Source organism: Perna viridis, chromosome 10 (genome assembly GCF_037379345.1).
Source record: "Perna viridis isolate PV_CMFRI_1.1 ecotype Kerala chromosome 10, ASM3737934v1, whole genome shotgun sequence".
Lineage (NCBI taxonomy): Eukaryota > Metazoa > Mollusca > Bivalvia > Mytilida > Mytilidae > Perna > Perna viridis.
In genome coordinates this window covers 4,956,108-4,977,168 of record NC_142454.1, presented here as the reverse complement: position 1 = coordinate 4,977,168, position 21,061 = coordinate 4,956,108, and the positions used below count along the sequence as shown (strand labels likewise).

The 21,061-nt window shown below is 34.2% G+C and overlaps 2 protein-coding genes across 5 annotated transcripts in view; one reads left to right on the top strand and one right to left on the bottom strand.

Annotated features, from left to right (window-relative positions):
- LOC148604241 (heat shock 70 kDa protein 12A-like) overlaps nucleotides 1–16,001 on the bottom strand; it is a 43,412-nt gene extending 27,411 nt beyond the window's left edge. The window contains exon 1 of one of the 2 annotated variants that reach the window (XM_088551119.1): nucleotides 15,645–16,001. The gene's annotated coding sequence lies outside the window, so the exon portion shown is untranslated. Of the gene's footprint in view, nucleotides 1–1,928; nucleotides 1,995–15,644 lie in introns of those variants that run through there. The other variant, XM_088551120.1, reaches the window with a different exon arrangement.
- Nucleotides 1,965–14,899, top strand: LOC148604242 (heat shock 70 kDa protein 12A-like). Of its 3 annotated transcripts, none has more exons than XM_088551115.1 (6): nucleotides 1,965–2,080; nucleotides 3,434–3,757; nucleotides 6,673–6,785; nucleotides 7,392–7,497; nucleotides 10,758–10,914; nucleotides 13,738–14,899. In XM_088551115.1, exons 2-6 carry the CDS (start codon nucleotides 3,461–3,463, stop codon nucleotides 14,811–14,813), a joined length of 1,749 nt encoding a protein of 582 aa, XP_088407241.1. In that variant the 5' UTR covers nucleotides 1,965–2,080; nucleotides 3,434–3,460; the 3' UTR covers nucleotides 14,814–14,899. The 3 variants fall into 3 exon arrangements, with proteins under 3 accessions (XP_088407241.1, XP_088407242.1, XP_088407243.1); XM_088551116.1 differs by having other exon boundaries at nucleotides 2,049–2,102; XM_088551117.1 differs by lacking the exon at nucleotides 1,965–2,080 and having other exon boundaries at nucleotides 3,704–3,807.
- Nucleotides 16,002–21,061: the final 5,060 nt, after the last annotated feature.

The following is a 21,061-nucleotide window of genomic DNA, read 5'->3' as shown; positions in this document are numbered from 1 at the left end:
ATCCATGGACTACAGTTCGTATTACGTTCAATTATTGAAATTTTACATTATAGTAAGAAGAAACTCGAAGTTGGAGTGAGACAGGGAGAAAACCAATCACCTTTTTTATTTTCGTTATACCTAAATGATTTAGAAGAATACTTGACAACAGACAAAACAAAAATAGTTAGGAAGGATGACAAACTACCCAATATTCCTCTACAAAAATAGTCGAATTGAAATAATGGATGTCATTAATATTGGTATTATATTTTCAAGGACAGGGAGTTTTAAAAACTGCAAAATGAAACTAGAACAAAAAGCGACAAACGCCATGTATGATGTATTCAGAAAAGCAAGAATACATAATTTATCAAAAACTGCCAAGTAGAATTATTCGATAAAATAGTGAAACCAATTTTGACCTACGGATGCGATATTTGTGGATTTGAAAACATTGAAATTCTGGAAAGAGTACGATTAAATTTTTTATAAACTTGTCATGCGCTTAAAACCGTCAACCCCAAGTGATATGGTCTATGGAGAACTAGTACAATATCCCATTGAAATCGATATAAAGTCCAGGATGGTGTCATTTTGGTCCAAAATCTTATTAGGCAAAGATACGAAACTGAGTGATGCTATTTTCCGTTACATGTACATTCTAAGTCATGAAACAACGTTCCGATCAAAATGGCTCGACAACATTAAAAATATACTCGATACTTGCGGTTATTCTTATCTCTGGACTTGCCAGAATAGAAAACATGGAACTTACAGAAAATAATTAAAGGAAGACTGGAAGATCAGTTTAGACAATCCTGGTTTGGAAATATACAAACTTCACCTAAATCCATAAACTACCGAATATACAAAAAATCTTTGGAATTTAAAAATTATCTGGAAACACTTAGTGATAAAGACATAGTAACATTAGCAAAATTTAGGACAACAAACCACAAGCTGCCAGTAGAGACTAGAAGATGGATAAATTTTCAGAGAGATCAAAGACTATGTCCTTTGTGTAACACAACTATTGGGGATGAATACCATTATATTATGGAATGCACTTTATTGAATGACGATCGGAAAAAAATACATATATAGGCAACTCATAACAAATTACAATGTTGTTAAATTCAAGAAAATAATGAATCAGAAGAAACAGTCAAAACTAAAAACTTGTGTATATATTTTCGTAAGACAAATGATATATTGGATTCTCTCTGACGTTCCACCTACATTTGTTTTTGTTTTTGTTTTTTTTATTATCTTCTTCGGATCCTATTATTTCATTTTGTTTTAACTTGTGTATTCATATTGAATAAGATGTTTTATCCCTCCACGTCAACTTGTACAAATAATAATGTTTTGATGCAATTTGTTTTTCAGCCCGTGCAGATCCGGGTGTCGAAAGAATAGGCCTGCGGGACCGCTAAGCTCATCGTAAAATGCGACTAAATAGTGCTCAGAACCCTAGCCGGGGGCTAGGGCGCTCTGCCCACAGAGCAACTGGATTGTGTGCCCCATGTGGTGGAATGGGGTACCCCTGATGTGTTACATGCTGGGGTTGTCAGGCTATAGTACAGAAAACCTGACTGCAAACCATAGTGGTGCACCGTGTTGGGAAAGGTGCCACGTTCCTTGCACGTAGAAGAACCCTACTGTGGTCTTCTCCCGGAGTAGGAACGATAGGGCTTCGCCACAGGAGGCTAAATTGCCCGACCCTACCCACCTCTCCCTATTTCCAGTGACAATCAAAATTTGTCGACCCCATTATCCTTGTGTCCCATCCCACTTTTAATTTCATCATCAATTCATGTTTATTTTACCACCACTTCATGGTCATCCCCTGAATATAGCTGAAATATTGCTGCTCGGGCGTTAAACCCCAACAAACAAACAAACAAACAAACAAAATTTGTTTTTCTGTATTTCTTTGTACCTACATTGATTTATCAGAATAAAGTTGTATAAGTATTAAATCGTTCATCATGCAAGTAGGTCTGGGTCGTTATGGAAGTCGAGATCTATTTATAGATTTATTTTGATGTTTTTCACTTCCTTGGTTAACTGATGTAACACCAAAAGGACAAATCAGGTAAAATATTACGTCAATAATGGTGAGAAGCATTTAAAACATTCATTTAACTTTGCATTTAGTAATCGTAAGGTTCACTGGATATCAAATGTTAATTAGTAGCATATTACATGTATCTTCAAGTTGTTATATACACAATATATTGTTTGTTTGTTGGTTGGGGTTTAACGTCCGAGCAGCAATATTTCAGCTATATTCAGACGATGAACATGAAATGGATGATAAAATGAACATGAAATGAAAAAAAAAAGGATGGGACACAAGGATAATAGGGTCGACAAATTTTGATTGCCACTGGAAAAAGGGGGGATGGGTAAGGTCGGGCAATTTAGCCTCCTGTGGCGGAGCGCAAAGGTTCCTACTCCTATCGAATACCACGTGCGAGGAACATGGCATCTTTCCCAACACGGTGCACCACTATGGTTTGCGGTCAGGTTTTCCGTATTATAGCCTGACAACCCTAGCATGTAACACGCCAGGGATACCCCATTCCACCACCTGGGGCACACATCCCAGTTGCTCTGTGGGCAGAGCACCTAGCCCCCGGCTAGGTTTCTGAGCACTATTTAGTCGCCTTATACGACAAGCTTAGCGCTGCTGCAGGCCTATTCTTTTAACACCCGGACCTGCACGGGGCATATATACACAATATAAACAACATGTTTACGCCTTGTCGGTTGATTGTCAGTTTTAGATTTCCGACTTATTTAATTGATGTAGATTGTTTAAAAACAGAAATTTACTTGAACATCCAGACGTAACATATTTCACTTTCAGTTTCACGCTGTCGTAGGATTGAAAACAAATGCACAATATGACTCCGAACACCTCCCCTGAATCCGCCACTGATATTTGTTTTTCTGTCAGCTGTGGGTCACATAGTTATTTGGGAAATTCAGAGAAACTCTGGATTCAAAACTTTTTATTTTGCCACTATAAAATGATGAATAATTACATTTTGTATTCACTCTATATGTATTGTTTGGAAAAGTTATTAAGGATGTACATGTAAAGTGTAGCTATAACCTCTTTTTCGGGCTGCATGGGGTGTTATATTCTTTTGGTACAAGTACAACATTAATGTATCTGCTTCTTCGTTAAAACGAACTATAAATGCACATTTAGCGTCGTATTTAGCGTAACCACCACAAACATTGTTTACCCAGTTTAAATGATGTGTATAAGGAATTGTATTTTTACCTTCATGCAATTTTTCTAACTGTGTCAACTCTAACGTCTATAACCACATCTAATTAAAATGTATGCTAAGTAAACTACAACAAAATTATGATAATAAATCTTCTATGCATCCTGATATTTTTTTCTTTAAGAATGCAGTAGTTTCTTCTTCAGGTTACTTGAAAAGTTTCCACTCCTGACATGGATGAAAGTAAATTATTCGTCGCCGCCATAGATTTTGGCACTACATATTCAGGCTATGCCTTTTCACCGAAACAAAGTAAATCTAACTTCTACACTTGTGAATGGAAAATCAACGAACTTGTTTCGCCGAAAACTCCAACAACTCTACTGCTAGATTCATCTGCAAACTTCGTGAAATTTGGATACGACGCAGAAAAGAAATATTTAAGTGATATTTTGCCGGACGGCGATCAAAACGAATTTTATTATTTTCGAAGATTTAAGATGTTCCTACATGATCATAAGAAAAGAGAGGTTGGTATACCTATTGGCAATGTGTTAAAATGTCACCAAAGAGTTGTAGCGTAAGTATCATATTTAAGGTCGTATTTTTGGGATTATCATTCTTTGTCAATTTTAAGCCAGATGCTAACTATTCCAGATTTCTGAAATTTTCATAGTCTCAGTTTTACCGTTTACTTGATTAATAGCTTTCTTTTGTAAAACACTACAGTTGCGATCACTTCTAACCTCAAAATTTGTCAGAATCTGTCAGAAAAACTGTTCTTCGACAGCAAATAGAACAGACATTCTGACAGGGTCTGACAGATGCTGTCCTGGGTCAGGACACATTTTGCCCTATTCCCTGACAGATCCTGACAGAAACTGTCCTGGGTCGTGACAAAGAAAATACAAAAAGCTGTTCTAAACTGTCATACCCCTGGACAGTTCCTGATACTAAATCTTTCTATTCTGCGTGACGTAATTTAGACCAAGACGTCCGCGATTAATAAATGATACTGTGTGACTAATGTAAATGAGCAATCTGATTAGGAAACAAGTACTATCTTTAAAGATAGCCGACACAGTTAAATTTGTTCTTTTTACTTAAAATTTTCTACATTTCATTCAAGAAGTAACATATAGCACACAATTTTAATTTTCGATACATTTTTTTTTGAACGCAACTATTTGGTCAATCGGAAATCAGAATTGCGATCTGGTGACTTGGGTTTTCATGGAAGAGCATTTTTAAGGTCAAAGAGTAAAAAGCGAAACTACACCGACTGCGTCGGAAAAAATCTTAATTTCAAAATTTACATTGAATTTCAAATTATATATACAAAGCTCGTCATGATCATCATCCCACAATCACTCGATCGTTGTTCATGTTCCAATTTTCGTCGATCACGGTCCAGTCACTCATCGTTCAAAAATTATTATTGTTTACATTAAATTATAAAATTAAAGGTCTATGTTTCTGTTCCAAGTGTAAAAGGGGTAATTGATGACTTTCAGATGTTTGGTAATTCACACGAAGTTCAAGATTGACAAAGTACTTTTTGAGTGGAAGTTACTTTTGATAACATAATGGTCACAAATCATTCTAAAAAAATTTTAAAATTGACAATTTTAGCATTAAATGGGTGACTGATACCCAACTTTTCAATCATAATTCTTCAAAATGCCACTTTTAGCAACGAATATGAATGTGAACACTTCCAATTTACATACATGGTCTTAAATGTAGAAATTAAAAATGTTAGTTTCATATTAAAGAATGTGACTCCAATATTTAAGTAAAAATTCTAAAAATTCTGCAAAATGTATGGGTGCGAGTAATTTTATTTTTCTTAATGCCATTGGTCTAAAACTATTCACTAAAATGCTATTTTTTTTTCAATATAACTATCATGTGGGTGACTTTGACACATATATTTCTGTCAGACTTCTTAAAAAATGTTATATTCCAGTATATACATATATGAGCGCCTACATGAGCATCTAAAATTAAAGATTAAAATGATAATTTTTCCAATATAACTATCATGTGGTGGCTGTGACACATTTATTTGATTCAAAATTCTTTAAAAGTATCATATTCTTGCAAAATGTATGAGTGTGCACCCTTAATTTGCTTGAGGGTTTAAAATGATTGACTAAAATGCTTATTATTTCAGTATAACTATCATGTGGTGGCTGCGACACATTAGTTTTAGTCAAAATTCTTCAAAAATGTCATATTCTTGTAAAATGTATGAGTGCGGGCACTTCTAATTTCCATGAGGGTCTAAAATTAACGACTAAAATGCTATTTGTTTTGTAACATAACTACCGTGTGGGTGACTGCGACTTACATGTATATATTATGGTAAAGGGCAGAGTGAAATAAATTATAACCATAGAAACGACTATTGACAGTCACTGCAAATGCATGCCAAAACCACTTGAATGTATAAGTTAAAGGTTCATATTATTTTTCCAATCCTGTAGATAGTATGATCGTATCTAATTAGCATACATCTTACTCTACGATTGTTTGTTTACCTTCTTCAATCTATAAGCGGTAACATTTGTTTATAACTGTGTAAAGTCTATGTGACGAGAGCAAACATGGTTACCAATGCTTTGACAAAAGAGCCATGCATTTGTATTTAGGCGTGAAATGGTATTTTTTTTCCTTAATTTTATTCATTTTCGACATCCTATATCCAAAACAACAATTTTGAAAGAATTTGGATATCAGTAGCCCAGTATACCGATGGTGTAATCAGTAGCCCAGTATACCGATAGTGTTATCACTAGCCCAGTATACCGATAGTGTTATCAGTAGCCCAATATTCCGAGAGTGTTATCAGTAGCCAGGTCTACTGATAGTGTTAGCATCCTTTCCATGGTACAAATGGATACACCATAATTATAAAATTGAAGTATAATATCTAGACTATTATACTACCCTGATTATAATAAGAAGAAATAAACACCTTTTTCCCAAAAATATTATGGATATATAAATCGAACCTTTTTAAACCTCAATCAGTGGATGTACAGTCACTCTGAAAAAAGTTGTGTAACGAGTTTTTTTCATGTGTACCTCATGAATTCATGTTAGTTCGAATAGACTTAACAAAAAAAACAAAAAAAAAAACAAAAAAAAAATCAGTCGTTATTTCATTATACCTTCAACGAGTAAAACTGCAAAGAACGTTCAATTGTTTGACGCCACAATTACAAAGTATGATTGTTTTCGTAAAAATTGGAGACCAACTTGCAGGAGGCTAAATCCATAATATAATTAACTTGATAAATCTCACTAACTTGCATTTCATTTATAAGTTCATGAATTAGCAAATTCCGTTTTTAATTAGAAGGGTCAAGAAAACATGACAATTTATTTTTACAGCTTTCATAGGTTGTTATAGCATTACAATGCTTTGATCGCTTTGTAGAAAATCAATTTAAAAACCAGATTGACCGAGGAAAACAAGAAAACTCTGCCGGCTATTGACGTGTTTTCTAAGTCCATAGACTTTCTCCGCAGTGAAGTACTGAAGAAATTAAGGTAATAACAAAGTGGAGAACTACATATGGGAGAAATAAGGGAGAAAGTGTAAGAAGATTGGTCTGCATTCATGTTAATAAGTACATGGATGTCAATAGTATTTATACTTCTTGTAATTAGTATTCTTTAGTTGGGTTACATACGGGTATTTACAGATTTGTACATTGACAGTATAAATTATCATTTGAAATGTATGTTTAAGATAAATTTTCTTTCGTTGGACATTAAGGTTAAAGGTCACAATCCCGTGGGACCAGGATTTTTTTCACAAAAATATTTTAAAATTATTTCGGTTCCATGTTTGAGTTTTTATGTGTCAGACATATCCACTTGCTATTTAACGATGTTTATACTATGCCCAGTTTTCGTCGACAAACAGCATTAAATAGCAAGGGGATATGTCTGATAACATACATAATAACTGAAACATGGAAACAAAATAATTTTAAAATATTTTTGTGAAAAAAAATCCTGGTTCCACGGACCTATGTTATAGGTTAGCAAGTATACACGGTGTTTATCAAACTCTTGTGAATAACTTTGATTTCGATATTGATCGTCGAAGCCATTAAGAAATATAATATCTTTTTTTCTGCATTACTCTAGTACAACCTTCAAAGGAACTAAAGAGGAAGACGTTCAATATGTTCTTACAGTTCCTGCTATCTGGGATGATACAGCAAAGGCTTTTATGAGACAGGCTGCAGAACGGGTTCGTTTAGAAATACATTTTTGCCTATACATTGCATTCCATTTTTGGTTTGAAATGTTCTATACCTTTCTTGACTAAATCTATGGTTTTTACTATCAACATATATGAACAAGTTTAGAAAAATGGCTCGCGCAACTCTCCTTAAATATCACTGATTTACAGAGTGTAAAAACGTTCACAAGGCATGAACACTTCAAATTGGTGATGAGGTGCAGTCTTAATCTGCATGTGCCTGTTGGTTTCCAGTGTAAAAGTTCTTTCATCTTTACGACTTCTATCTCGTTTGGCCACTCAATCTTGTTATATTTCATGTTTTCATTTTGTTTAAAAATCATTGATACACATATTCAAAATCGAATAAATAGGATTCTTGTAGATTTAAGTTGTAGTATTTTTTAGTAAAACACCACTAATATGATTGTTTTTCCATACCCGTCAGCTAGTCAGCAAAAACATGAAAATATGTGTATCATATATCTGTACGTTTTCACTTTTTGAAGTAATTATAGGATTAAACAGCTACAATGTACTTTCGGTCGTTCATACATACATGTACGACCGAAAATAGCTGTTTTATCCTTATAATTCTATCCAACATTTGGGAATTTTAATGTGTTGAACCGGTAAATATGTATATAGAATCTAGTTCCGGGACAATTTAATTTTTGGGCGACATTACTTGTATATTAGATTTTAAGCATTTACTTACATATTAGATTTTCAAGTTGACTGGCATTCATGATGTATGAACGATCTGGCGAAGTTCATGCAAGTATGAACTTTTTGGAAAAGACGTTCTCGACTAATGAAAAACAGCTATATGTATAAGCATGAAGAATCTTATGATTAGAATTATCTATACTAATTTCAAAAATGTTCATACTCTATCGATTTTAAATTCACCCAATGTTCCACAAGTAAAAAGATTTTTAGGCTTTTCTGATATCAAAAGAAGCTAAGAAAATGTTTATGGTGACAACATCATAAAAGTGCTATGAAACATATCTACGTGATGCGAATGCTTATATATAATATTTGTAGGAATACTTTAGAAAAAAAAATTATATACTTTACGTACGGCCAATTTAGAATATGCATGTGAAGTGTGCGACAACTGTGGAATAGTTTATCCGAATAAGTTAGAAAATGTCCAACTTGAAGCAGTAGAATTGTAATTGGATTACTTTTTTTATCCAGATAGATCTAATCTACTGCGAAACTGGATGGGAATCATTAAAATTTAGACGCGAGAGAACACTCCATATGATGTATACAATTAAAAACCAAATTACACTTCCATTTCTGTGTAATTTACTCCCTCAAACAATTCAAAGTACTACTAACTATCCCCTAAGAAATGGTTCAGATATGATATTACCCTTCTGTAGTCTTTATATTACAACAGAATCATTTACTCCCACCACGATTAGACATTGGAATAAGACTAAGAGGCTCCCAGGAGCCTGAATCGCTCACCTGGATAAAGTTAGCCTTTCAAGGGCAATAAATTTAACAAGGAGTTGTCCAACAATTTGACTCAAGAAGACTTTGGTAGGACTTATCATAAGGATCATTTCGGCAATTGAAAGTTTCTTTCTATCTATTATAGTTTTCAAGACATTGGCTGAAAGCTGTAAAAAACGCCATTTTTCATTTTTCATGGGCAATAACTCTTACAAGGAATCGCCTGGCAACTTTAATCCCTGAAGACTTTTGAAGACCTTATAATAAGGATCATTTTAGCAATTGAAAGCTAATGGTTTTTGAGATATATTAGAAAAAACTACTGTCTGACACCTATATTCTTTTTTTAGTTACGACCGCCATGTTTTTCAACGGATCACAAATACGTACATCAGTTCTATGCAAGGTAAACCAAGGAACATTCATACCAAGTTTGGTTTCAATTGGTCAGGTAGTGCCAGAGGAGAAGTTTTTGAAAGAAATAACTTTTAAAAAGAAAAGCAAAAAAGTCGAAAAGGGCAATAATTCAAACATGCTTAACATATTAAACTGAAAATTTGACCACAAATAGATCTCATCATGCTGAACACTTTTACCTTTGTGTTAGAATTTGGTTAAACCTAACGGTTTTGGAGACATATGCGAAATACAACTGTCTGACCCCTATGTTCTATTTTTGGCAACGGCGGCTATGTTTTTCGACGGATCAAAAATTCCCACATCAGTTCTATGCAGGATACCCCAAGGAACATTCATACCAAGTTTGGTTCCAATAGGTGAAGTAGTGTCAGAAGAAAAGAGTTTAGAAAAATTGTTAACGACGGACGACAAGAACAACGACGGACGCCAAGTGATGGCAATAGCTCACTTGGCCTTTGGCCTGATGAGCTAATAAACTAGATAAATCAACAAGAGATTTAGATTCGATATCAAAATTCAAAAGCGAACTAAAACGTAAAGTAAAAACCAATATCTCCAAACACTATGCTTGTGGACCCAGACGACTTAATATTGTTCTAACAGATATGGGAGGCGGAGCATCATTTCTTAATTATGACCTTCATAGAGTAAACATTGTTGGTAATGCACTTGTAGATGTGGATTCAAAGTAGAAACTCAATATCATTATTTTTTCGAATGTCATTTATATAGTCTCTTAAGGCAGAAATTAATGAATGATCTTTCGTGGTTACTGGGAAATTTGCCAATTAATCTTGAACTATTTTTATTTGGACATGACGATCTATCCAACGAACAAAACGTATTGTTATTGAAGTCTGTTTTTGAATATATAAAAAAAACTCAGAGATTGCTTGTTACTTAATTTCTATTACTTCGTTGAACAGGTACACCATGACACAAAAGCACATATGTTTCATTTTGTTTATCTTTTCTCTTCCATATTTAACCTTTTAAAGCTTTCCCCTTTCTTCATCTGTTTTATATAATTCATTTTCAAAATTCAAAAAATATATTTTTGTATGCGCATGCTCATTGTGTATTTCTTTAAGGGTAAGTAAGCTGTACTTGTGTTTAATCGCTTTTATACGTTATTCGACAAATAAAATATGCTTACACTAAACCAACAGCCGACATCACGTAAGAGTTGTGTAGATATAGCACTCAGTTACAGCGAAATAACGACTAAGATTTGTCTATAATGAAGTTAACGCGTTAAACTGTAGTATTGTATCAAGGGTATTTAAAAGTATTTATATATTTCATAGATAAGCTCCTTTTTTTCTTTATTATCACATAATTTGTATGTATCATTAATATACATTCTCTCATTACAGGCAAATATCAAAGGCGACCAGCTGAGAATTGCATTGGAGCCAGAGGCTGCATCAATATTTTGTCAAGAGCTTAGAATGGAGAGAGATGCAAAAACACCAAATACGTTCTCAGAAACTATCAAATTCGGCACAAAATATTTAGTTATAGACTTAGGGGGTATGTATGAGATGTACAATGTACAATGTCTTAAGTTCGGTCTTTCGGTCAAACAATGGCATGAGTAATTTTCTTGGATTTGGTTGTGAACGACTTAGTTTTAGAAGACACACAATTAAATGTAATGAGGCAATTCGTGTGTACAAACTATTTCTTGGGAAATGAAAAAGGACAATATAAAGACAGTGGATATGGTGAGTATGTCAAAAAGACAAGAACCCAAACGGAATGAGAATTGTCAGCTCTAGGCCACCCATATGTCTTCAATGAGCGTCGAGGAAACCATCAAATCAGCGGGCAGGCTGCATCTGTCCCAAAAACATTCAACATTACACACAGGTACAGTGAAATACATGTAGTTGCTCCAAAGTCATAAATGTAAACTGAAAGGGCAAACGAAGCAAGACATTCAGAAGCTAAAAATTCCTGACCTGGGGCAGGTGCAAAAAATGCGGCGGGGTTAGAGTAGTTTAGCGTGATCACAACCCTCCCATTTTCCCCTTTAAAACCTGGCCACTATGGATAGATACTACACAATAATTTTAACATACACTGTACCTTAAAATCAGTTCAAAAAGGTTTGAGTTCCTAAGGCTTGTTAAAACAAGTAAAGAAACTGAATATACGTTGCACAAATGTACAAACAAAGGACTACTAGCAGTTAACTGAAAAGCCAGCTTCAGACCAGTTTTCAGCTGCAAAAAGTTTTGTCATCATCGAATTTAATATCAATCCAAATTTCTTCCCACGAGGGTTTGACAACTATGATACATCATAGGTCATACAATAGGGACACGACCCACGTCATGCCGAAAACTGTTTTTAAATATAGTGTAAAGACCCTATCAACGAATCAATGTTATTAAAAAATGCTATTTTACAACAATAATAACTAATTTCCCATACGAATAAGCCGTTTCAACGGTTTCGTTAAATCATTGGTAGAGTATTGAGCTTTCCTTGCTTTGTGTAGATTATTGCCGTAAAATATAGGGTGGGAGATACCGGCACGCATTAATCGTTTATGAGATATATGAGAATAAATTCCTTGTATCGTTTGAACATTTTTGTGAATATTTTTCCAAGCTTGTAATATCCTTGATGTTGTAATTTCTCGGTTATTTAAAGATTTCTTTCGTTAAAATCCGTAAATTTGTTACAAACACAGGGAAAATCGAAAAAGTGATATGTAAATAAAATTGGTGGTGACAAGGGGACGCCACCATCTAAAAACGGACAGTTAACAATAGGGAATGAAAAATCATCCCTTTTATCATAAATTTTAGTATTAGGTTTACCATTCTTGATATGAATACAAAGACCAATGACCGGACATTCTTTATAATCAATATTTGCTTTGTTCAAAGAAAGTTCTGCAGAATATATATCTTAAAAGTATATGTATTGAAATCGTTGTTGTTTAGAGCAAAATATCGTCCAAATATCTAAAGATGTTTTTTTCTACCAAATGTTATTTGGCAGGGTCTCTATTTATTTTAGTAATTAACTGTGGCTCTTAAAAATACAAAAATAGGTCCGCAATAAGTGATGCATAATTGGTTCCCATGGGAATTCAAATAACTCGACGATAAACGCTATCACCAAAACGAACGGAAATGTTGTCTAATAGGAATTCGAGTGCTGTAAGCATTTCAAAAGCATTATTAAAGTATTGCATAGGAATATAAAGTTCCCTGCCGGAAGAACCTTATGTTGAAGAGAACAGAATACAAACTTCATGCATAATTTGTTAACGGGAAACGTAAAGCTGAGTAAAAACGTACCGGTACACAATTCAAACTTGATCTGTACTTTGTCATATTTATTCAGTGTAACAAGTATAGCTGCAATAAAAAAACAAACGAAACAAAACAAAACCAGAAAGCTAAGTTATTGCATGAATTTTATAAGTTCAAGGGCCATAACTCAGCAAAAACAAACAAACAAACAAACAAACAAACAACGGATCGGAACAAAATCGGAACTTGATCGGTAACTTGTCATGGTAAAGCAATGTACCAAATATCAGTTAGATATCTGCATGACGAAAACAAGTACACTGAGCCTAAACGAAAGGCCAATTTTTGACGGATCTCAACCGTGCGTCTTACGCAGCGGGAGTTCCACGGGATATAGAAAGTGTGCTAGGTGGGAACACCAAACCAAACAGATCCGCCGAAAATCCCAGCGATCAATGTTCAGATAAGTCTCCGGGACACACGCTCCACGAAAACAAGTGCAAAAAACTGTGTTTTTATATGATTTTTCTATGAACAAGGGCCATAACTCAGTAAATAATCAACGGACCGGAACAAATTAGAACTTGATCGGTTGTCATGGTAAGGCAACGTACCAAATATTCATTGTACATCTGCAAATCTGCAAGCATGACGATAAAAAAGTGCGGAAAACTGATTAGCTGAACTTACAGACTGACGGTTTAACAGAGTGCAAACCTAAAGCCGCTTCGGCGAATGTCGCCGGTGGACGAATAATTACCAATCTCGAGACCAAAATGTAAATGAATAAAGCCAACTTGGTCTAGTTCGCAATGTTATTCATTACAGATTATCAAGTCACCGAACTATAAATATTATTCAAATGCGCTATATTAATCAAATGTGTAATACAAAATATGCCGCTGTCAGCAAGTAAATCGGGTAAACACTAGTTTCGAAAATAGTGTTATAATGGGAAATATTGAATTGTTTGTATTATAATCGCATCATTAATATAATTCGGCTGTCCTATGTACATTTGTTGTATTGGCTCATGAATATTTGTACAATATCTTTAAACGACAATTTCTCTATCTATTTTCAGGTGGGACGGCGGACATAACTGTACATGAGCGAAATCGAGATGGCTCTTTAGAAGAGATAATACCCCCTAGTGGTGGACCTTGGGGTGGCACAACTGTAGATGACCAATATGTTGAGTTTTTAAAAGAGCTTTTTGGTCTGGAAATCATTGAAGAACTGAAAAAATCGGACTTAGAAGATTACACGGAGCTTATCTACGGGTTTGAAATAAAAAAGCGCTCAGTAAAGTCCACAGACGGGGATGAATTGGAGGGTAAAACAGATATCACCATCACCCTGCCAGCGGGTCTCTTAGAAATCGTCAAAAAACATAAAAAGTCGAGTCTAGAATCAGTTGTACAGAAATCCCAATACAAAAACTTCGTTTCAGTTTCGGGACAGAAACTGCACATTAAACAAGCTGTTTTTAGGAGACTTTTTGAGCCAACCACCAAACATCTTCTTGAGCACATCAGGAAACTTTTTGAAAAGCCAGAACTGTCAGATGTTAAACACATTATAATGGTCGGTGGGTTCTCGGAATGTGACATTATACAAAAAGCTATAAAGATGGAGTTTGGTCGTAGGGCAAAAGTGGTGATTCCTGATGACGCGGGTCTGGCTGTTCTAAAAGGAGCGGTCTTGTTCGGTCATCAGCCAAAACTTATAGACAAAAGAATATTGCGAAAGACATATGGAATACAGAGCTGGCCAGACTTTGATCCAGATGTCCATCCCCCTCATAAGAAAGTCTGGATCAATGGCGAAGAGCGATGCAAAGACGTATTTGACAAATTCGCAGAAATTGATGAAAAGGTGGAGACTGGCAAGTCCTATACTAAATCTTTTCAAGTCTTACGACCCGAGGAGGGGTCATTAGAGTTAGTCCTATATGTATCAGATGATAAGAACCCAAGGTTCGTGACGGACCCAACATGCAAGCGCCATGGTACATTTACCGTCCCTTTATCGGCTATCCGCTCTGGTGAAACTTTAGAGGTCGAAGAATCTTTAATATTTGGTGAAACTGAGCTTTTATTTGTTGTGAAGAATTTAAGAACGGGAATGAAGTATGAAACAACATTTAACTTTGCCTAAGACATACTATGTGTTATAAAGTTGGGTTTTTTTTGTTTATGACATTTGTGTAAAATAGTAAAAATACACGTACACTGTACATTTAACATTGTATCGAATTACAATAGGCGTAAATCCTAGTACACAAACGTCATTTGGATGGTATTTTGTAAATCAATTTATGGAAAACCTGGTGATATATATGTACCGTAACTCATCTAAATCAGCGCCATTCATGCTTAACAGCACATGACAAATTAAATTTCTTAAGTGGTAGAAGAAAGTTCTCTCATGAATTCTGTCTGCGTGTACAGATAAGATATGGCCTTTTACATGACCCCAAACTTAGACATCAAATGAAGAAAGATTTTAAATCCACAGGATATTTCAAAGCAAAAAATTAAACATTACGATTCAACTGTGACAGTCTCTAATTTGTAATTATAATTTTATTGCCAAATATTTGGAGGTCTTAAACATAACCGATGCATGATTTCAAAACAACTTATTATAGAAAAGATTGAAATGAAAATATATATATATATATACACACACACACACACACACTTAAAGCAGACGTTTTACTCTTAGAAAAGCCAAAATCTAACACACGAGAACAGCATATACGTATTTTGTAACATGCTTTTAAGAAGATTTCCTGTGGTATGATTTTTAAATGAAGTTTATTTTTTCTTGTAGTTTTTAGAGACCTCAAAAAACAACATTTTCTCTCCATTTACATGTAACTATCACGGAAATACACTATATTACTATATAGTTCATATAATTTCACAGGATTCTCACTCACTTAATAATTGCGTATATTTATGTATTGTACATGTGTTAACTTACCAGTCTTTATAGAAAATTCAACTTATCGTGGAACCATTTCTCGATTGCAAAATTCAGTGTGACCGTTTCATTGTTGAATGAAGTGAGCTGCATAGCCGTGGAATCTGACATCGTACCTTACGATGAATTGAACCATCCATAGATGATTAGATAAACGTCACAACGAATCTGACATCGTACCTTACAATGAATTGAAACATCCATAGATGATTAGATAAACGTCACAACGATTCACAAATAAGTCAATCAACGTCATTCTGGTCTTCGGCTAACACCTAATCAAAGTCAGTCTAGTCTTCGGCTAACACCCAATCAACGTCAGTCTGGTCATCGGCTAACACCAAATCAACGTCAGTCTGGTCATCGGCTAACACATTATCAGATAACTCAGTTTAAACATTTCAATGCAATAATTAACTTATTATGATTTACACGAAACTTTAACAAATGACAAAATGTATCTTAGGGTAAGGTAAGTTGACTTTGTTTTCACTCAGTCGCTTATCATATACATGTACATCCCGTTTAAAAAATCAACGATCAACAGGTTGACAAACTAAACATGTAGAATATCGATTTCAATGCGGCAAAAGTTAAAAAAATGTAAGCTGGAATAACTGATTGCACTCTAATTATTTCCGTTTTAGGCACGTCAAAAAAAAAAAAAACTTCACGGATTCAATGACACTAATAATTACCGAGGGAAAAGTCAATTGTTACTCTTCACAGTAAAAATGCTTTCTTTTAATAAGGGAAAGTCAATTTCAAATGAGATTGTCGAAAAGAAAACTGAAATTCAGAACGACCTCATCAAAATAGCTTTCTACATTTGGTGACAACAATAAATAATAACATCATTATCATTTAAGCGGTTGTCCATGTAAAACTCAGGCACAGGGTAAATTTTACCGCACTGAAATTTTTATTCCAGTGTATATCATATATCATGGGAATGTCAAAAAGTATAAAGTTTGTCTTGAATCGACAATGGATGGCTCAGAAAATGAATTTAAAGTTACCTAACAAAGCAACTAAATTGATGAAATTAAAGAGTCATCTCCATTTTTCAATGAATTCTAATGCTTTATATGTAATTCATTTCTCTTTAAAATTTATCGTTGCAGTTAATCCTAAACCAACATTAAATTCTGAGAAAGCATGTATTTTTGATATGAAATGGGGGCATATTCTTGTAAAACAAAATTTGTCATGTGCCACCCGCTGTCTGGTTTTTGCATGAATACCCTCAAAAACTGCATGGTGATGCATGATGACGACATATTTTATTCTAAGTATTTCCCTTTTAGCAACTAAAAACCCCATCTCGGATATAATGAACTTCCATTAGCATGGAAATATGAATAACTGTTACTATTTCGTATCTTGTGATGCATGGATTTAAATCCTAACGGATATGATCTATTTGAAGTTTTTTTGTCTTAGTCATAAAAAGTTACAGTACAACGATACAATTAAGTGTAAGAACAGGATTGTACGCTTGATTTCCTCATTGATAACATACAGTTATATTTGTCTCATCTAGATGAGCTATTTTAAGCAACAAGTTGGCATTCCAATAAGCCCAAATAGTGCTCCTCTCTTAGTCGACTTGAATCTCCTAAAGAATTAATATTTAAATGATGCTAAATCCTTTAATTTCACATACATGTACACATATACATTAATGATGTATTGTCCGTTAACAATTCTTTTTTTTGGTAAATGGTTAATTTCAAATTTATCCACCTTAGCTCAAGATAGTGGAAATTACACAAACAGCTTATTCAGCATCTTTTTGAATCTACATCTCGTATTCGACAATAGTGGTCATCAACACTAAGTTTTATCATAAAAGTGACAACTTTACTTTTAAATTATAAATTTTCTTTACCTGCGCAACCATATACCTTCATCTCCTACATATCGGTGTTTATATTTCACAATTGATTCGCTACGCTAGAGCAAGTACTAACTACTCTGAACGCCATAAGGAACTGCGTCACAGACTCCTGAATCAGGGGTATGAGGAAATTTAAAACGTCTCAAAAGCTTTTTCATGTATCAGTCCTTAGTTAAAAATACCAATTTTCTTGTAAAACAATGAGTAAATGTTTGTTTTTTTATTCTTTGTACTGAAATGACCACTGATTTACCGATTATGACACTATAGCATGAAATGCTATTTAATCAACACCAGTATATTCATGCCGCAATGGAAAAGGGGGGTTAGCGCGCTGAAAAACCTAGATTTAACCCAACACTTTGTTTGTAGTGTCTGTACAAAGTCAGACCCATAGTTGTACCAGTCACTCCGGTAATGTCAGATTTATTTTGTTAGATTTATTTTGGCCTTTAGTTAATTATGGATCGGATTAGTGTGCAGGAATTTTGTTGTTAGCCTCTTTTATTAGGAAGAGGTGTAGAAAAATAAAATAAAAACTTGTAATACTGTAGTCAACAAACGAGGGTGTTTTATAGGGTATGAGGGGTTTAAAAGCAGGAATCCACATATTCAGATACCGAGAACTATAAGGGAAAAGATTATGTAGCGCTAGACTGGTAAATAATCAAGATCTTTCCATACACTTAGACATATGCATCAATGTGTTACTTGAGATACAAAAAATGTTTAATTTAAAAAAAATACAAACATAACAAACAAACCAAACCCAACAAAAAAGCATCCCATAAGAATGGACATATCTATATACAATTAATACTTATATTAACAGTATGAAGTTTTTTTGAGATGCCCAGTTTTGCTCCAAATCCTAACATATATTTACTTTGTATCAAGGTAGTACATGCATAACCGACTAGTGTAAGGAAGCACTTATTTGTTTTTAGCATTGGATCATATTTGTACTGGAAAGGCGGGACTATGATTCATTGAGAAAATTAGTCTGACCAAAGGCATCGTCGAACCAAATAATTTCATTCAGTCCAGCACAAATTTTCTCATTTTCTCGTAGAAAATAAAAAGAAAAAAAGTCTCAAATTATACAATAGGTCAGACAGACCGAAATCATTTGCAAAGTCTAGAGAAAGAGAAGCAAAACACACATATAAACATAGACATGATTTCCCGCACAAAAATAAAGAACTGTGCTTCTTATATAGTTTACAACAATTTTATTTGTTAACTTTACAAAATGGATTATAAGCAAGTTTTACTAACTTATGAAATCTTCCCCCAACAATAATATACAATATATTGATAAGAACATAGAGGGCATGCATTAAATCATTATAAATGTTATAAAAGACAGTTTTGAGCAGAACAATGAGACATAAATGGAAAAAGCAATAGTACAGTGAAAAAAAAGAAATATATGTACAAAACTGAAGCATAAAGGTTGATGTGCTTCTTATCAATATTTTACTGCTATAACAATTGACGAATGACGAATAAAAACATAATGAGGGATGCTTTCCTTCCATCAAAAACTGTGCGAAGGAAAATAATAATTAACGTTTAGTTATCTACTAACATGTGGATTGATAAATAACATAACAGTGTACCATTCTGTATCTTTAATAAGTGGGCATACACGGAGAGGGTACTATGGACATATGGTAATTAATTGCATTAAAATTCAACGATCTAACAGGATACTTAGTCAAAGAAGTTTTCTCTTTATGTAATAAAATGACAAATATTTGATATCTGCATCGCTGGATATATTTTGATTTATATAATAGAATGTTAGAAAATTGAGTTGTTCATAGTTATCTGTCTTGAAAGTATATCAATGAAGTTATAGCTCATTTTACCAAAAATTTCTTGCTTCTGATACAATTAGTCGAATTTCGTACATTTTGTTCCTTTCCTCTTTCGTCTACTTCGGACTCGACTTTTTATTAGCAATTCGGCGGGTGTTTCTAAAAAAGCAGAGGACGCTTACCCTACCGGTGCACCTGGTCCATGCTCACAGTTTTTAGTAGAGTCCGAGTTGCTCATTTGCTTTTGTTACTTTGTATGTTTGATTTTAGTTGCTTTATGTTCATTGTTGTGTATGTCTGTTTATCAGGTGTGTGTCTCTGGATTATATTCTTTTGATTACCGCTAGAAGCTTGGTGCCCGTGATTCTTGATTACTCATCCACTGCCTAGTTCGTACCGAGACTTGCATTTAATTATTCAAAACACACAACTTAGTATCACGGAAATCAGTAAACTTTTTAAAGATATGATAAGCGTAAGTTCCCACATCATATTAAAATATATATGAATATTAAGTATTCGACTTTCTAAGACACGAGTAGGTGATAGTGGTAGTTTTAGACTTCATTTTTACTATTTGAAACATTTAGTTCATGAAAGGTGAGTGTGTTTGCATTTTTGTCATATATGTTCAGCAGGACAATGTATACTGCTATGAATTCATAAGACAAGATTAAACCTATATGTAAGTACGTTTATTTTCACACAAAACTGTTTTGTCGTTTTAGTTTTTAGTTAAATCAGGACATCATCATCATCATTGTTTCTCCTTTCAGATCTGAAAGAATTTTTATATTTTCTTATTGAATCATATTCTCATCAGCTTGCTTTAAAAGTACAAATTTTATGAAAAATGAGGACACCTTTCATGTGTCAGATATATCAATGTGATGCATTGTTGAACAAAAAATGAATTTGATAGTTAGCCTAATTGACTTTGTAAAAACGATTTTCACGTTTGGATATGGGACAATACTTGGCGAAAGTGCTTCAAACCTGCTTGATAAAAAATACATTGTATGAAAGAGTGATCAAGGGAACCAAGGTTATAGCGGTAATCAAAAGAATGTAATCCAGGGACAAAGACCAGACATGGAAAACAGACATACACAACAAAGAACATAAAGTAACTAAAATCATACATACAAAGTAACAAAAGTAAATGAGCAACTCGGACTCCACTAAAAACTGGGAGCATGGACCAGGTGCACCGGTAGGGTAAGCGTCCTCTGCTTTTCTAGAAACACCCACCGAGTTGCTCATAAAAAGTCAAGTCCGGGGTAGACAAACGAGGAAAGGAAAACTATGACCCGTTGAATAAATCAGTTTTCATGGTGTTGATGGATACACCATAACGATCCACGAGTTCATGATGACGACTATAAAACTTATGTAGTGATGACTTCAGTCTTGTAGCAACATAACCCTGTTCCAGAAGCCTATTTGTTAGAGTTCTAGCGCGATACAAAAAGTCTGCGTAGTTTCGGCAAGCTCTGGCATAACGTATGAGTTGTGATACGAACACTCCATACGCAGGAGCCGAAGGGATGTTGTCACAGACGAAAGGAAAGTTGACAATTCTGAATGAAAAGTCATCACCTTTGTCGTAAAGTTTGGTCAATAGTTTTCCTTTACCATCGATTTCTAAGTGTAGGTCAAGATATGATTTAGGAATCCAGTACATAGACGGTAAA

What these genes read in the sequence shown, in the direction of transcription:
- LOC148604242 (XM_088551115.1), top strand. Translation starts at nt 3,461, where the DNA reads ATGGATGAAAGTAAATTATTCGTCGCCGCCATAGATTTTGGCACTACA. An exon ending in GAAGTACTGAAGAAATTAAG is followed by an intron (nt 6,786 to 7,391) that starts GTAATAACAAAG and finishes GCATTACTCTAG; the next exon opens with TACAACCTTCAAAGGAACTA. An exon ending in TTTAGTTATAGACTTAGGGG is followed by an intron (nt 10,915 to 13,737) that starts GTATGTATGAGA and finishes ATCTATTTTCAG; the next exon opens with GTGGGACGGCGGACATAACT.